At 36.9% G+C, this 15,518-nt stretch overlaps 1 protein-coding gene across 23 annotated transcripts in view; it reads left to right on the top strand.

Moving 5' to 3' along the window:
• The first annotated feature begins 316 nt into the window (after positions 1 to 316).
• Positions 317 to 15,518, top strand: part of LOC140477422 (band 4.1-like protein 3) — a 297,319-nt gene continuing 282,117 nt past the window's right edge. For 22 of the 23 annotated variants that reach the window (XM_072571280.1, XM_072571293.1, XM_072571294.1 and 19 more), the window contains exon 1: positions 317 to 371. In XM_072571280.1, the coding sequence (XP_072427381.1) occupies positions 332 to 371 (40 nt within the window). In that variant the 5' untranslated portion in view covers positions 317 to 331. Of the gene's footprint in view, positions 372 to 3,128; positions 3,154 to 15,518 lie in introns of those variants that run through there. The other variant, XM_072571290.1, reaches the window with a different exon arrangement.

Here is a 15,518-nt window from a genome sequence, read left to right on the forward strand (position 1 = left end):
ATCTTCTGGTACGGCTGAGATTGGAGGTTTAGTTGCTTGTGTTGCAGGTTTTTCCATACTGTACAAGATAATAAGTAGAAGCTTTTTTAATGCAGTAAATGGATCTTGCTTATAATGTGTATCCTTTGCCATAACTAATGCATTTCATTGATTTGCTGGAGCAAGCAGTGGAAAAAGTAGTCATCAGCTGATCCAGTTTAATTTGATTGTATAGCAGTTTGGCGATCAGACGACTGCTGATTAAGTTGGATTAATTTACAACTACCATCGTACAAGAACAGTTGTTCCTGAATGATAAGCTTTTCTATATCAAATTGAAGATGGGTTTCTTATGACAAAAGCAAGAAATTCACAAAAGAATTTTCAGTTTGGTCTGTTTCTGTTAATACTTTGAAGGGAATTTTTATAGTTTGAATTTGCAGCTGTAGACTAAGATTAGAGATCATTTATTTTCAATCATTTGGTTTGAGTAGGAACCACACTAAGAATACCTTGTGGCAAAGGTATAGTTGATCCTGATTCTATTTAACAACAATACTATTGAGTATTTGTGAATTGAACTTGGGTGTCACCTTCTGTAATTTAGCGAAGAAGTGTCTTTATTTGCTTAAAAGAAATAAATGCACTGAATAGAAATTAACCAAGAAATGGAATTATTTTCTTTCTTTCTAGGAGTGCTCATGTTTTGTTGAGTCTGCAGCAGAGAGAAATTTCCAAAACACTGCTGTGTTTGTAGCATCTCTTTCTAAAATTGCAGTAAAACCAGCTGAAAATATTTTATGTTGTATAACTTATCATATTAAAATAGGAAATGCAGTCATGTATGACATTGTGCTTGAAATTTTTAACAAGAAACAGATAATTTTATGGTGCAGTAGTTTTAAAGGCTGCCTTTTTTGTTTCGATTTTGCTTTGCCATTGCAGAAACCTATAGGCTTTGAGGGAAGAGGGAGGAGACATGGGTATCTATGATTATATAGACACATTTACATTGTTGAGCAAAAGTTCTATTATGTGATGCTTACCTGCACTGTGGTTTTAAAATATAGGCTGAAATATTACAAATATTTTCAAATTCATTCAAATAAATGTCCATGTTCTTCTGATTTGATTGCTAATTTTGTTTTTCATGTTACGATCATGATACACAACAATCCACATTGTGATATAACATCGTTTCTGGACTTGGGACATAATTCATCTTTGTGAGTACTTTATGATTATGTTTATTGCCAGTTTTGTTATATAGTAAGGGAACTATATAGTGGATCATGAAAATACATGGATGAAGTTAATTGTATGTGAAAATTACATCTATTTACAGATTAATTTTATGTGAAGACAAGAAATTATATTTGCTGATCACATCGGAGTAATTTGAAACTGCTAATGTATTTGATTTCACAAGACAGCTTGTTTGTTTTGAAGTTGTATCATAGCTGAAGGGCATATATGACCAATTATGACATCTATACAGTATAACAGAGTGTACAAGATATGCTTAAGTATGTAAATAAGTACTTTAGAATTGCAAAATTTACTTTGTGTACATCAATTTGAAGTCAACACTAAAATCTCCTGAAGTACATTAGTACTAGACTTTCATGATGACCTTAGAAGCAAAGCCGAAAGATGTACATTTCTATTTTGCCTTGCTACTTATTCAAGCACGTTACTTGAACTTAAATTTGTCCTAATGAGGAGAACAGTTGCTGTTGCCTAGTAAAAGATCGTAAGGAGAAATACCAACAAACTGACATTTGGGAGAATCAACTGGTTTTCTGTTTGCAACTCACTGACGTACTTGGGTCACAAATACTTTCCCAAAGTATTTCCCATTGCAATGTTTTCTAACAATGTAACATATACAAAGACATATAATATATACAATGACATCTAATGTCTTCAGAACTGCAAAACTTCTGTGATGTGAGAGGTTTTTGTATATTTTGAGGAAATACAGGTAGATAGCAATGCATGTTTCTAAAATGGATATTATATAGATTATAATTCTTTATGTACTCAGTGTGTATTCTAATGTAGACACAAAGCAGCTACAGAATGCAGATAGTTGATTTCCTATGGATTTAATGACTATGATAGTAGCATTGTGGTTACTTATCTGGATACTTAATCTTCAAATGCAATCAAATAAATTTAAAGTGAAAAGCCAGTAAAAGTAAATCTTAAAAATCTGGTTCAGGAATGCAATTTAGAGAGAAAATTTGGTTAACCTTACTCAGGCCTACATCTGACTCCAGACCTACAGCCAAGAGTTGACTGCTAACTGTCCTCTGAAATACCTAGCAACTCATTCATTTTTATTCAAAATGATTAGTAACCAGCATCTTCTGAAAAATGACTGGGGGGCAGGCAAAAAATGCTGGCCTTGTCCTAGTGTGTGAATGAATTGGAAAGAGAATATTGTGTAACTTCAGCTTTTGATTTAATTTGAATTGTTATTGAAATGTTTATGGTGAAATGGGATCCAGAATATCATATTTCCCACTTTCTATTTACAGTAAAACTACAAATAGTAATTTTATGATCTGATTTTTAAGATGAATCCATCTGACTTAAAGAAAATATATTGTCTATGAAGAAATACTCCAAAGATATTTGGCATTACGCTAAGCAAATCAAAGTGCTTTACTTAGTCAGAATGAAAATGCGCCCATTGTGGCTTTGCACGACTTGTGCCCACTGGTCTATAACGCAGGACTGATCCATGCAGATCGGGAAGGTTCTGGAGATTCAAATCCTGATCTGTGCTGATTTAGCCATTTTAAATTACTACTGTAATTGGCCTTAGCACATCTAAGAAGAGATTTAAATGTTCCCGCTTTTGCTTATAACACCTTTGTAAACATTGGGCAAGGACAGGATTGGACTTCGTTCTGATGGTCCTTTATTATTGAATGGCATGTTGATGCTTTTGTGAACAGTGGCCAGTTGTATGGCTACCTTCACCTGTCAGTTGGAGCCAGCAGGTGTCACTGATTTTGGGCAGTAACAGACGATTGGAGAATATAATGAGGACAGCAGAAGTTTGAACTTTTGAAATAAATTATTGTTAGTCCAAGAGCGAAGGGATATGTAAAAATGTGCAAGAAGGTAGGAAGAAGTGCTTGGAAGAAGATGTGGCTGTAATAAGTGAGTTGAATCATGTTTGTGAGTTGAATTGACTCTTTCATACCCTGAGTACTATTTTCTAAAATTCTAAAATCAGTGCAAAATGCTTATGGACAATAATGACCTGAACTGTTTGTAGTATATCGATCTTGATTGAAAGCACATTTTATCTTGCTTTAGCTATGATAGTCAGCCTGTCAAGAGTCAGTCTAATTTTTTCCCCACTGTGCCCTTTCTTTGTTATTTGTTATGGAATATTGTGGTTGGCTGACTTTGAATGTTCAAATACTTCAGCAATTATTTTTGTGCTTATGTCAGGTTTACCACATAAAAGAAAGTTTTATGTGGTAAACCTGAAAGTTAATGCTCTCATTTCAAGCAGAAGTAATTGTTGATGCTGTTCTTTATCTCCAAGATTATGTCATTAATTCTCTGTTAGCAATAAAAAAAATCCTGAACTTAATTGCTGTTGACACGGACTGCATAACTTAATTTTCTTTAATGATGTAGACAGAAAATATTCCAATACACTACCAAGAAAAATCTATCCCCTCTGGCCTTTTCTTATCCTGCTATTCTGATGACTGCAGTTAGTCATTTGATGTTTATGGTACTGGTTCTTCACAAATATAATCTAAGTTGGTAGAAAATATGCTCCTGTTGAACAATATAATCAATTACAATATAATCTTTCTAATACAATGTGCATTTCAATTCCATAATCATCTTAAACAAATGTATTAATATAAATGTTGTGCAGTCAGTTGAATCAAATGCTTCTTTTAAAGCTAATTCACATCAAAAATGAAAAATGAAATTACACAGCATTTTAATAACTTATTTCTGGTATCTGAAGGAAGAAGTGAATGCCAGTAGGATATTCAAACTTAATATGATTGTTATTTGAAATGAAATGAATGTAAATAAAATCAGCAGACCTCAAACTTGAAGAGAGTGATGCAGTTTAAAACAAAGGTCTGAATGGAAAACGTATGGGGTGAATTAGGTATCATTTCCATAACCTGGGTTTGAATCTCATCCAGACTCGATGACAAAAATCTCTTGCATCTGCGAGCTGTACGTACGACAAGTTTGCAAATTCTTGACCAGCTCTTGAGGTACAGGCTTGCTATGCAGACCATGAAAAATTGCCTTTGATCCGTGATGGCCATTATTTTACTCGGGGTCTAAGTCTTCAGATCTGGGGATAATTCTCTGAAGCTGGATAATTAAATGAGGTTAAAGAATAAGTCAGGATGACGTGTTGGAAAACGATTCATTGAAAACCTCTGAAACCATTCACCTTTTAACGAATTTGGAAATGTTGATTCTGGTACTGATGGACATAATGGAAACAAAGAAATATTTCAATCTCCCCCTTTAACATAGCAATCGAGTTATATGTATAACCATTTCCGAAGACTTACCAACTATGTCCAGATGTGGACTCTGACCAAATAGTTGCTACAGTGCAAGCTGTTTCTTTATCAGCTATGCCCAATAACAGACCTGTTGCTCTGCATGTATTTGTAACTCTTCTTACATTGGACTCATTTATCAAACATTTCTGGTGTTAAAGTTATTTTTCCTCATACTTTTCCTCCTTAGCAAAGACAAGGAACAGTTTTTAAAGATTTAGGAGTCCCATTGTACAATAAAATATCTATATTAAAAGTATGGTTAAATGGTGTGCATTTTTTAAATATTCCACAAAACTGTAAGATCAGCTATAGTTGCATTTTCAGTATAAATTCTGCAAAGGCATTCCTCATCTGATTTGTTGAGATTAATTTTGATTTTAGATATTTATATGTTATGTAGTTCTATAATGTATTTTAATATACAAATGTTTCTTGAGGTTCTGTACTCTGTCAGGATTTCCATTTCCTGCTTTAAGTTGTCAGGCTGGAAGTTGAGCCATAATTTGCCTCCCAGTTTGAAATATTAGGCCCTACTCCTGAGTACTGCCACTGACGTATTATCAACAAAGTAAGTTATTGCAAACGCTATTGGCATAGCTGTTCTCCTGGCCTGCCAAGTTGTTAATTCTATCTTTTATTCTCTTTCTTCATGAGGGATAAATGTTGAAGTAAATTAATTTATCTCGGTGTCTGTAGGGCCTACTAATGTGCTTTAGTTTCAATATAGTCAATCGCTCCCTTGGTGAAGCTACGTCGCAGTATTCTTGTGATTTGGAGACAATCAGCAGTTTCAGTTCACATTGTACCCATTACAAAATGTGTTGCAGCCCACCGTCTCCTGAATTTTCTTTTAAAGATTGCCAAACACAAAATCTGGTATTAAGCTATGCAATTGGGCAGTGTTTTTAATTTTTTTTTGTAAAATTAGCTTAGATAAATATCCTTTCTTATATTTAAAGAGTCGATGCTTGGTAATAATTGGTTAATACAGTTGTAATTAGATTAGATTAGATTAGATTCCCTACAGTGTGGAAACAGGCCCTTCGGCCCAACAAGTCCACACTAACCCTCCGCCGAGTAACCCACCCAGACTCATTTCCCTACATTTACCCCAACTAAGGCACCTAATTCTATGGACAATTTAGCATAACCAATTCACCTGACTTGTACATCGTTTGGAATGTGGGAGGAAATCGGAGCACCCGGAGGAAACCCACGCAGACACGGGGAGAATGTGCAAACTCCACACAGATAGTTGCCCAAGGCTGGAATTGAACCCAGGTCCCAGATACTGTGAGGCAGCACTGCCGGCCATAATAAAAATTTTAAAATCACAATAAAAAATTAAGTCACAGGTCCAGAACTTTCAGTCTCTGGGTCATCAGAGATTGGAGGTATTGCCCAAGATGCTGATGGCATCTAGCAGAAGTCCTGATGCATTGACCTCAATGAGAATTCTCTGGGAAATTTGAAATTGGACACTTGTGACAAATCTCCTGCTCCCTGGGGCTCTCCAAAATGGATAGGTATGTGATACGTAATGGAACACTCCCTGGGAAATACTAGAGAGGTGAAAATCAAACTAATTACATTTTGGAGGGTCAGTTTCGGAGTTTATTAAATCATTTATCACTTACTCTCCAACAATTACACAACACCAGGTTAGAGTCGAACAGGTTTAATTGGAAGCACTAGCTGCTCCTTCATCAGGTGGTTGTGGAGTGCATAGTTGTAAGACACAGAATTTATAGTGCTTCCAATTAAACTTGTTGACTATAACCTGGTATTGTGTGATTTTTAACGTTGTACACCCCAGTCCAACACTGACATCTCCAAATCATGACTCTCCAATAATTGACTTTCCTGCTGACCTTTGACTCATCCTTCCCCTACGCTCCAACCGGCAACCCAACCGGAGCCAATTTTATTTTAATACCACTTGCATTTATTTAGTACCTTTTAAAGAGGTGAATATTTGAAGATTCTTCAGAAACCTAATCTAACAAATGGCCCCAGACCAAAGAAGAGGATATTCAGAGGGGTAAACAGGCGTTTGGCCTGAGGTGCATTTAATTGAGGTTCTTGAATGATGTTCAGAGATTTTGGAGGGAATTCCAGTGAGTGTCTCCGAGTGAAATAAAGTTGAAAAATAGACATTTTAAGAGGTGGCTTTGAATATTTGGAGCAGGATACACAGATGGGAGAATAAAGGAATTTAAATGCAAGGCTGGCACTAAATTTGGGAAACTGGTAGGATTGGGAGACAATATGGATTGGAGGGCCAAGGCTGACAAGACTGATAAGATATCAGCAGCAAAATTCTGGCTTAATTGAAATTTCCAGAGGGCAAAGGATAAAAGGTCAGTTAGGAAATCATTGCAATAATTGGGTATGACAGAGTAATAGCTGAGGTGGGAGTCCAAAGCTATAAAAGGTGGAACTTGGCTGCCTTTTTATTAGCGACGATATGGATTTGGATACTCTCCTCAGGAAATCAGATGGGAAGTACTTCAGTTCAACCTGAGAAAGTGCTTTATTTAATAAAAAAAAACAACACACACACACACACAATCAGTGGCAATGTTTGTGGTCAGGATCGATTGGAGTTAAGGTGGAGGAGATTCATGATTCAGATTCATGATTCCAGTGAGGAAACTGTTAAACAGTGTGGAAAGACGCAGCAGGTCATTTGTGGTGAGAAATAGGGTTAACGTTACGGCTGAGTAATTTCTCATCAGAAATAATTCGAGAATTTGGATATCTTTTTGGTTTTATTTCAGATTTCCAGTGATTGCTGTATTTTGATATGTTCAGTGTACAAAAGAGGGAGTTTGTGTCTCATTATTGGATTTCTATGGATGAGCTTCTGAATCTACAGGATAAGGATAAGGCAGTGGAGTCATTTAAATTGAAGTCATTGAAGAATTGGTCTTGTGCCAAATAATTGATAGTTTTGTAAGGTGCTTGATCATGGGGATAGATTGCTTGGTTAACGGATGCAAGTTGAAATGTAGACAGAAACGTTTGTTGGTAGATCTGAAAGTATCAGGCTGAAAATAAGTGGCAGGTAGGGGTTGATGCTGGAGCCTCTCTTTATGATTTTATAAAGACTTGGGTAGTGGAATATTATTTAAGGTATCATTTAACTTTGCAGATTACTCCATGTCTGATAGCCCAGAGTGACCAGGATAGACTAAGGATTAGTAGGAGAAAGTAAGGGCTGCAGATGCTGGAGGTCAACTCAACGTTTCGGGCATATGCCCTTCATCAAGAATGATGGAGTTATGCCCAAAACATCAATTCTCCTGCTGCTCAGATACTGCCTGACCTGCTGTGCTTTTCCAGCGCCACACTAAGGATAATTATCAGAAAATGAACTGAAAAGTGAATATGGGTAATGTTGAAATTAGGGTATTTAGGTGAGGTTAGAATTTAATAGGAAAGTGATTTGGATATGGGGAGGACTAAGCTGGCTGAGTTAGGAGGTTAAGGTCTCCTGTCGGGTGCAGGATGGAAACTAGGGGACACATTTTTAATTCAAAGGAATCAGTTTTGAAAATAGGAGTTTGGAACAGAGTGGTGGTACAATAGATAAGAAACAGGATAATTTTATTTTGGTTCTAGAATTATGTTAAAGGATGTAATGGAAAGTTTGGGAGGTGAAATTGAAAGGTCCATGTGTGAGTGGGATTAAGTATTGAAGCTTTCATTTTATACTCTTTGCTATGTGTATCTTCAATCTCCAAGAACAATCATGATGAATGATAAATGATATTGCCTTTAATTGCGAGGAAATATGACATGAATAATGTAGTAATGAGTCATGCAAATTTCCTCAATCCAGAGCAGAGTGGTTCTACTTTCAGTAAGATTTAGTTCCCCTCAGTTTAATTGGTGAATTCTAAAATAGTGTATAATGTTTACAAAGGATTGCATCAAACAGAAGAATAGATGCTGCCAAACTGACAATTGTTTGTAAATATTAATTATGTTTAGTTAATTGACTTTGTTATTCATCAGATTATTAACATTCTACAATCTTGTTTCAAATGCTTTCTTTTTGAAGATTGATTGTTTACCTAATGAAAGCTTGCAAACTGAAATTTCTTGGATTTTATTCACTAATTATAGGAGGCATAGAACTCATTTTATAGCAGCATTGATGTCAATAGTTGAGTGGATACTTCAAATTGTGCAAGTAGGTATTTTGATTGAAGTCTTAAAATAGTCTGCAGTTTCATAGATGAGGTTTGCGAGCATAAAACAATTGCCATTTCCAACACGCTAGCTCTTGTAAAGTTATCCCAAGGGTTTGTTTTTCTTTTGTTTGCTCATATCTTTCCTTTCCTGACATAAAATTCAGGTACTGTACTTTAACATATTCAGATATTTGGTTGGCAGGGATGTTTATGTTCTGTTATTTTAATTTTTATTATGTAAATGCCACATTATGATAGAAAATTCTAATATTGTTGTGATTGTCAAGAAAAAACCTCAAATCAAATAATTCTTCCATTTGTCAACTATTTGTAAAAGGTATACAGGAAAGGTTTGGTTGATGGCTGTACCATGATTTATTTCTTGCGTCATAACTTCAAATCCTCAGAATGGGATGAATTGTGGTAGTACTCCAAGTCACTCAACATAAATATTGTTAAAAAGAGAGACATGTCGCATGCAGAGTCAACTAGTCACTGAGTCAACATGATTTTTCTCTTGTGGTTAACTTATTTATTTGAAATTTCACATTTTTGTATTAGTCCTGATGAGAGCAAGTTGAAAAGTTCCAGCAATATTCAAATTCTATGCTCTCAAGTGATTGTCCTTCATTTAACTTTATAAGAAAAAACTAATACTATTAGTTGCCCTCAGGTACCTGTTTGTTGTGTGATTTCCTATCCTCACCCTTACCCTGTCAGCCCAGGTATCGTTGATGTTTACATGATAAAAGATCAGAATAATCTTGAACAATACGTAGAATTAGGTGAATCACTATTCTATCTGGATTAGTGGTGCTGGAAAAGCACAGCAGTTCAGGCAGCATCCGAGGAGCAGTAAAATCGATGTTTTGGGCAAAAGCCCTTCATTCCTGATGAAGGGCTTTTGCCCAAAATGTTGATTTTACTGCTCCTCGGATGCTGCCTGAACTGCTGTGCTTTTCCAGCACCACTAATCCAGAGTCTGGTTTTCAGCATCTGCAGTCTTTGTTTTACCTCACTATCCTATCTACCTGCAACTCCACTTTTAAGGAGCTATGAACCTGGACTCCAAGGTCTCTTTGTTCACCAACACTCCCCAGGACCTTACCATTAAGTGTATAAGTCCTGCTAAGATTTGTTTTTCCAAAATGCAGACCTCGCAACGATCTAAATTAAACACCATCTGCCACTACTCAGCCCATTGGTCCATCTGGTCAAGATCCCATTGTAATCTGAGATAACCTTCTTTGCTGTACACTATACCTCCAATTGTCACTAACTATACCTCTTATGATCACATCCAAATTATTTATATAAGTGACATAAGATCTTGTTTTAGACATCGAGGTGTTGCAAACATTACCAGACTTTACCATTTTGTTTCCATCTATTTTACTGGAGTGTGGCACTTAACCCCCCCCCCCACCCCTTGCGCCCCATGCAGCACTGAAGAGGTGAAAATAACCTGGGGAGCAATATTTAGCCAGGCTGCAGGGATCTAATGATGTAGCCATCTTGGCCAACTAAGTCCCTGTTGGCAAATTGGAGTGCCACCTTTTCCTTCTCTGACATCTCCACAAAACACCTTCAACTGAGTTTTGGAATGCCAATACACATCCAGGAGCTCAGTGACCTTATGGAGGTGGTATGGGTGAAAGGGGTGCCTATGTCCCAGTTTTGTTGATTTAAGTACCGAATTGTTCTGGAAATGAAATGAGGATTGGTGGAGGCAGAGTCAGAGTCAGACATGAGCAACACCAATTATTGCTGTGATACCATCACCAGGCCATATGGTGCAAAACTCTCAAAAACTCGATACAACTTGGACTTAGCCAAAACAAAATTGAGCCCAATGTGCATTTTTGTTTAGATTATCTGACAACGTTAATGTGCTGACTGATCCTGAATGCACAAATTTGGTATGTCATTTTCTATTGTCTACTGATGTCATTTTCAGTTTTAACTGGACTCTGTCCAGCTCTTGCCTTCAGTGACATTTCCATCTCGTGGCTTAGTTGATTATATCAATAACCACTGCCAGGACATAAAATATAAAGCATTGATTGATTCAATTAGATTGAACAAACAAAGAGTGTTTAGTTATCTTCTTTAAAGTTTGCCCAGTAATAATTTGTTTCCTTAAACTTTGGAGAAATCAAATATCTCAGTGCTAATGCAGGAATTGGAAATTATATGCCAGATCTTCTCAAATTTTAACAGATTAGTTAGTCTCTAAAGTAGTCATGCTAATTGAGGTGTGAGAACTCTGGTAGAACTAAAGACTGGAAGATAAAAATAGACCTATTACTAAAATGGGTAAAATCAAGGGGAGGATGAAAAAAGAATCAACAGAAACACTAATTAAATGGTCGTTTGTTTTAATGATAAGGAAACTGTTCAATGGAAAGCTGTTTGCCTCATTTGAAATGGTGCAGAGAAGAATAGTGGAGTAATGAATATGGAAACAGTTGGGGGAATGAATTGTAGATACCCAGAAATATCCTTTTTCTTTCTGTATGTGCTACATGACCAATGTATATCCAGGATTTTGTATTTTTGCTTCCAATATCTCAGCACTATGTGCTGTGAAGCTTACAAGTGGGTATTAACCTCATTTTTCGTAGTGTAATTACTGCAGCATTATGAGGAGTCATTTGCAGTAGATTACACAGGGTCTATTTATAGTACATTTAGGTTGTACAGCTATTAGAGATGGCATGCAACTGTTAACATGTTGAAGCTTCCATTTAATATGTTAAAGACTATCTGTGTCTCAGCACTAAGAGGCTTCTAAAAACTGAGTGCATGTGAACAAATATTCAAATCTGTTTTGCGAGTTATAATTTTTTAAAAAGATGATTGTTGTGTAGTTAATGTCAACTATAAGGAGGTTATGGTAATGGAGATGGGAATTTTAGTTATATTTTGCAGATGTTTAAGTTGGAAGAAGAGTTGAGCTGGAATTTAACTGGTAGCTGCTTTTGTTGCTGTCAGATCAGTGCTCCTCCTGAAGTTCACATTTTCTCCATTTGAAAATGTTAGTCTGTTTTATTGTCTCTCAAAACCATTGCTGAATAGGAATAGATAAAATGAACTCTGCTTTTAGATTTGGTGTCAAGAATCCCACTATACCTCTTCATTCTGATTCTTTTAAAATTATTGGGAAATATAACTATTAAAATATTTAAATTGTCTTTCTTAGTACATGTAGTCTATAAGTGTAATACTTGTTCAATAAATGATGAGCTAAACCTCAGATGATGATTTTTTTCTATCATAAAGCAGCATGATCTGGAATCGACTGAACAGAGAGTTTCATTAGGGCTTGATGTTTTGTAAAATGACAGGATTAATTAATGAATTAGAGTAAAGACAGTCCAGTAGCAATTACTACAATGTGGTTGAATTTTGTATCCAGTTTGAAAGGAGGGAGACTGTGTGTCTAAGATTACTATTTCAAATTTTAATTATGTGGTCTGAGCTATCTGACGTTAACTGGGATTCTAGGTTGGGGATAAATCAATAGAAACACAGTTATGGGGATATTTTACAAAACTCCAGAATAAATATGTTTCTATAATAATGAAGAATTTTAAAGGGCGAAGTAATCATCTGAAGCTAGGGTGGCATGATGGGTAAGTGGTTAGCACCGCTGCCTTACAGCAGCAGGGATCTGTGTTCAATTCCACTCTTGGACAACTGTTTGTCTGTGTGGAGTTTGCACATTCTCCCCATGTCTGTGTGGGTTTCCTCCGGGTGCTCTAGTTTCCTCTCACAATCCAAAGATGTGCAGGTTAGGTGGATTAAGCCATGCTAAATTGCCTTCACATCCAGGGATGTGCATGCTAGGTGGGTTAGCCATGGTAAATGCAGGGCTACAGGGATAGAGTAGGGGTTGGGTTTGGGTGGGATGTTCTTCCCAGGGTTGGTCTGGACTTGGTGGGCCAAATGGCCTGCTTTCACACTTGAAGGGATTCTATGATTCTATCAAGTTAAGGAAAGCTTTAAATTTGAGGGCGAAACAAGTATAACCGTACAAAGGTGAGGTCAAGCCAGATGATTGATTAGAGTATAAAGGATGGCAGATAATATACAAAATGGTTAATCAGGAGAAAGAAATTAGAATATGAGAGGAAGCTGGGAGTGTAAAACAGGAAGAGTTCCTAAAATGAAAAGAGTCAGTGAAGTGAGAACATGGAGTTAATAGACGATAAGGAAGTAACAGATAAGATTATCAAGTTTGTTGCTTCTATCTTCACAATACAGGAGTCAAAAAAAGGCTACTCATAGCTGTAAATCAGGAGGCAGAAGGGAAAATGGGATTTGGTAAAATTATAATCACAAGAAACGTAATAGCCAGTAAAACTGTGGGCTGACAAGTCTCCAGATCCAGATAGCCTTCATCCCAGAGCCTTCAAAATGTTGACTAATGAGATAGTAGATGTATTGTAGTTAACTTGCCAAAAATTACCAAGATTCAGGCACAATTTCATCAGACTAGCAAATATAGCTCACCTATTTAAGAAGTGAGGGAGGCAAAAAAAAAGGACAACTACGGCAGGTTAACTTGATGTCAACTGTGAGAAAGATATTAGAATTGATTACTAAAGATGTTGTACCTGTGCACTTGGAAAAACACAGCATAATAAAGAAGGATCTGTGTCGTTTTATGAAGGAGATGTCCTGTTTGATCAGTTTGGTGGGCTTCTTTAAAGAAGCAACTTAAGTGATGGAAAAGGGGAATGGATAGATATCCTGATATTCTTGGATTCCCAAAAGGCATTTGATGACATGCCATATCAAAGGATAATTGTGGAAAATAAAAGGTCATGGCATGTGATTTATTATGGAGAAAGTGAGGACTGCAGATGCAGGAGATCAGAGTCGAGAGTATGGTGCTGGAAAAGCACATCAGGTCAGGCAGCATCTGAGAATCCGGTCTCCTGCTCCTTGGATGCAGCCTGGCCTGCTGGATGGTTTAATATATCCACATGGATAGTTGATTGGGTGGATGGCAGAAAATAAAGAACTTGCATGAAAGTGCTTGGCAGGATTTGAAGAGTGGAGTCCTGTGGGAGTCTGTACTGGTTTTGGGCTTTTTCTGAATTGCAGCAATGACTCCGATAAGGGCAGTCAAGGCAGAGTCATTAAATTTGCAGACAACACAGATAAGGTGGAAAATATGTTGTGAAGAAGACTAGTCGTCTTCAGAAGGGCGTAGATATGTTGACAGAAACTGGCAAATGGATATGACATGGAAAAATGTGACATTGTTCACTTTGCCAGGAAATATTGAAAACAAATGCAGAATCCTGAGGTGCAGAGGGATTTGGGTAATCTGATGCATGGATTATGAAACATTAATGTGCATGTAACATCAAATGATCAAGAAGGCTAATGGAATGCTATTCTTTTATTATGGGAGGAATTGAACATTGAAATTAAGATGCTATGCGTCAGTTATACAGAGCATTTGCGAGATCACATCTCAAATACCATGCAGTTTTGGTCTCCTTATTTCAGACACTGGAGGTGGTTCAGAGGAGATTTACTCGATTGGTACCTGGAATGAGTAGGGTGGCTTACAAGGACAGTTTGTTTGCGCTGGAGTTGAGAAGACTGACGATTGACTGGATTGAAGTTTGTAAGTTTTCTGGATGGCCTTGACAAGGCATAGACAGAAAGGATATTTCCTCTTGTGAGTGAACCCAGAACTAGGAGGCACTGTTTTAAAATTAGTGATGATGTGGAGGTGTCGGCGTTGGACCGGAGTATGCAAAGTTACAAATCACACAACACCAGGTTATAGTTGAACAGATTTATTTGGAAGTTCTAGCTTTCAGAGCGCTGCTCCATCATCAGGTAACTAATTAATGTGCTCTGGAGCAGCGCTCTGAAAGCTAGTGCTTCCAAATAAACCTGTTGAACTATAACGTGGTGTTGTGTGATTGATAATTTTAAAATTAGTGGTCACCCTTTCAGGGAAGAGATGGGGAGAGGTTTGTTTTTTTTAGGGCTGTGTGGAACTTTGCAACTATTTGCCTTAGAAAGTGGAAGAAGAAAGATAATAGAATATTTTTAAGGCAGAGATTTTTCTTCAGTGAGGGATTCAAAGTTTATCAATGGTATGTAGAGATACATGTGGAATTCAAATCAACAGACAAACTGTGATTTTATGGAATAGTGGGGGAGGGGTTCTTGACTGTCTGACTCTGCTCTTATTTCACATAGTTAAAAATCACACAACACCAGGTTATAGTCCAACAGGTTTATCACCTGATGAAGGAGCGATGCTCCGAAAGCTAGTGTGCTTCCAATTAAACTTGTTGGACTATAACCTGGTGTTGTGTGATTCTTAACTTTGTACACCCCAGTCCAACACCAGCATCTCCAAATCATGACTTATTTCACATGTTTGTATCTGGTGTGTTAGCTTTGCTTCATCTACTACTATAAATCATGGCAACTAAAGTTGTACTCACTGATAAAACAGCTAATTCTTGAAACTGAACATTTTTAAAAAAGTGTTTTTGACACTCATCATGCAACAGACAGCACCGTTTGTTTTTAACGTGTACCTTGCCTTTAAGAAAGTTCACCTTTTCTATGGGCTCCATGTTGCAATATTGCCTGCCTTTTAGCTGTTTGTGTCTGTGAGCTGCAATGGCAAAGCAGCTGATTTGTTGTAATGGTCTGTGTAGTGATTGGAATGCTGTCAGCCACGTGGATAGTACAGAATGAGTTGTCTGCTTGGGGCTATTAACCT

This window comes from Chiloscyllium punctatum, chromosome 5 (genome assembly GCF_047496795.1).
Source record: "Chiloscyllium punctatum isolate Juve2018m chromosome 5, sChiPun1.3, whole genome shotgun sequence".
Lineage (NCBI taxonomy): Eukaryota > Metazoa > Chordata > Chondrichthyes > Orectolobiformes > Hemiscylliidae > Chiloscyllium > Chiloscyllium punctatum.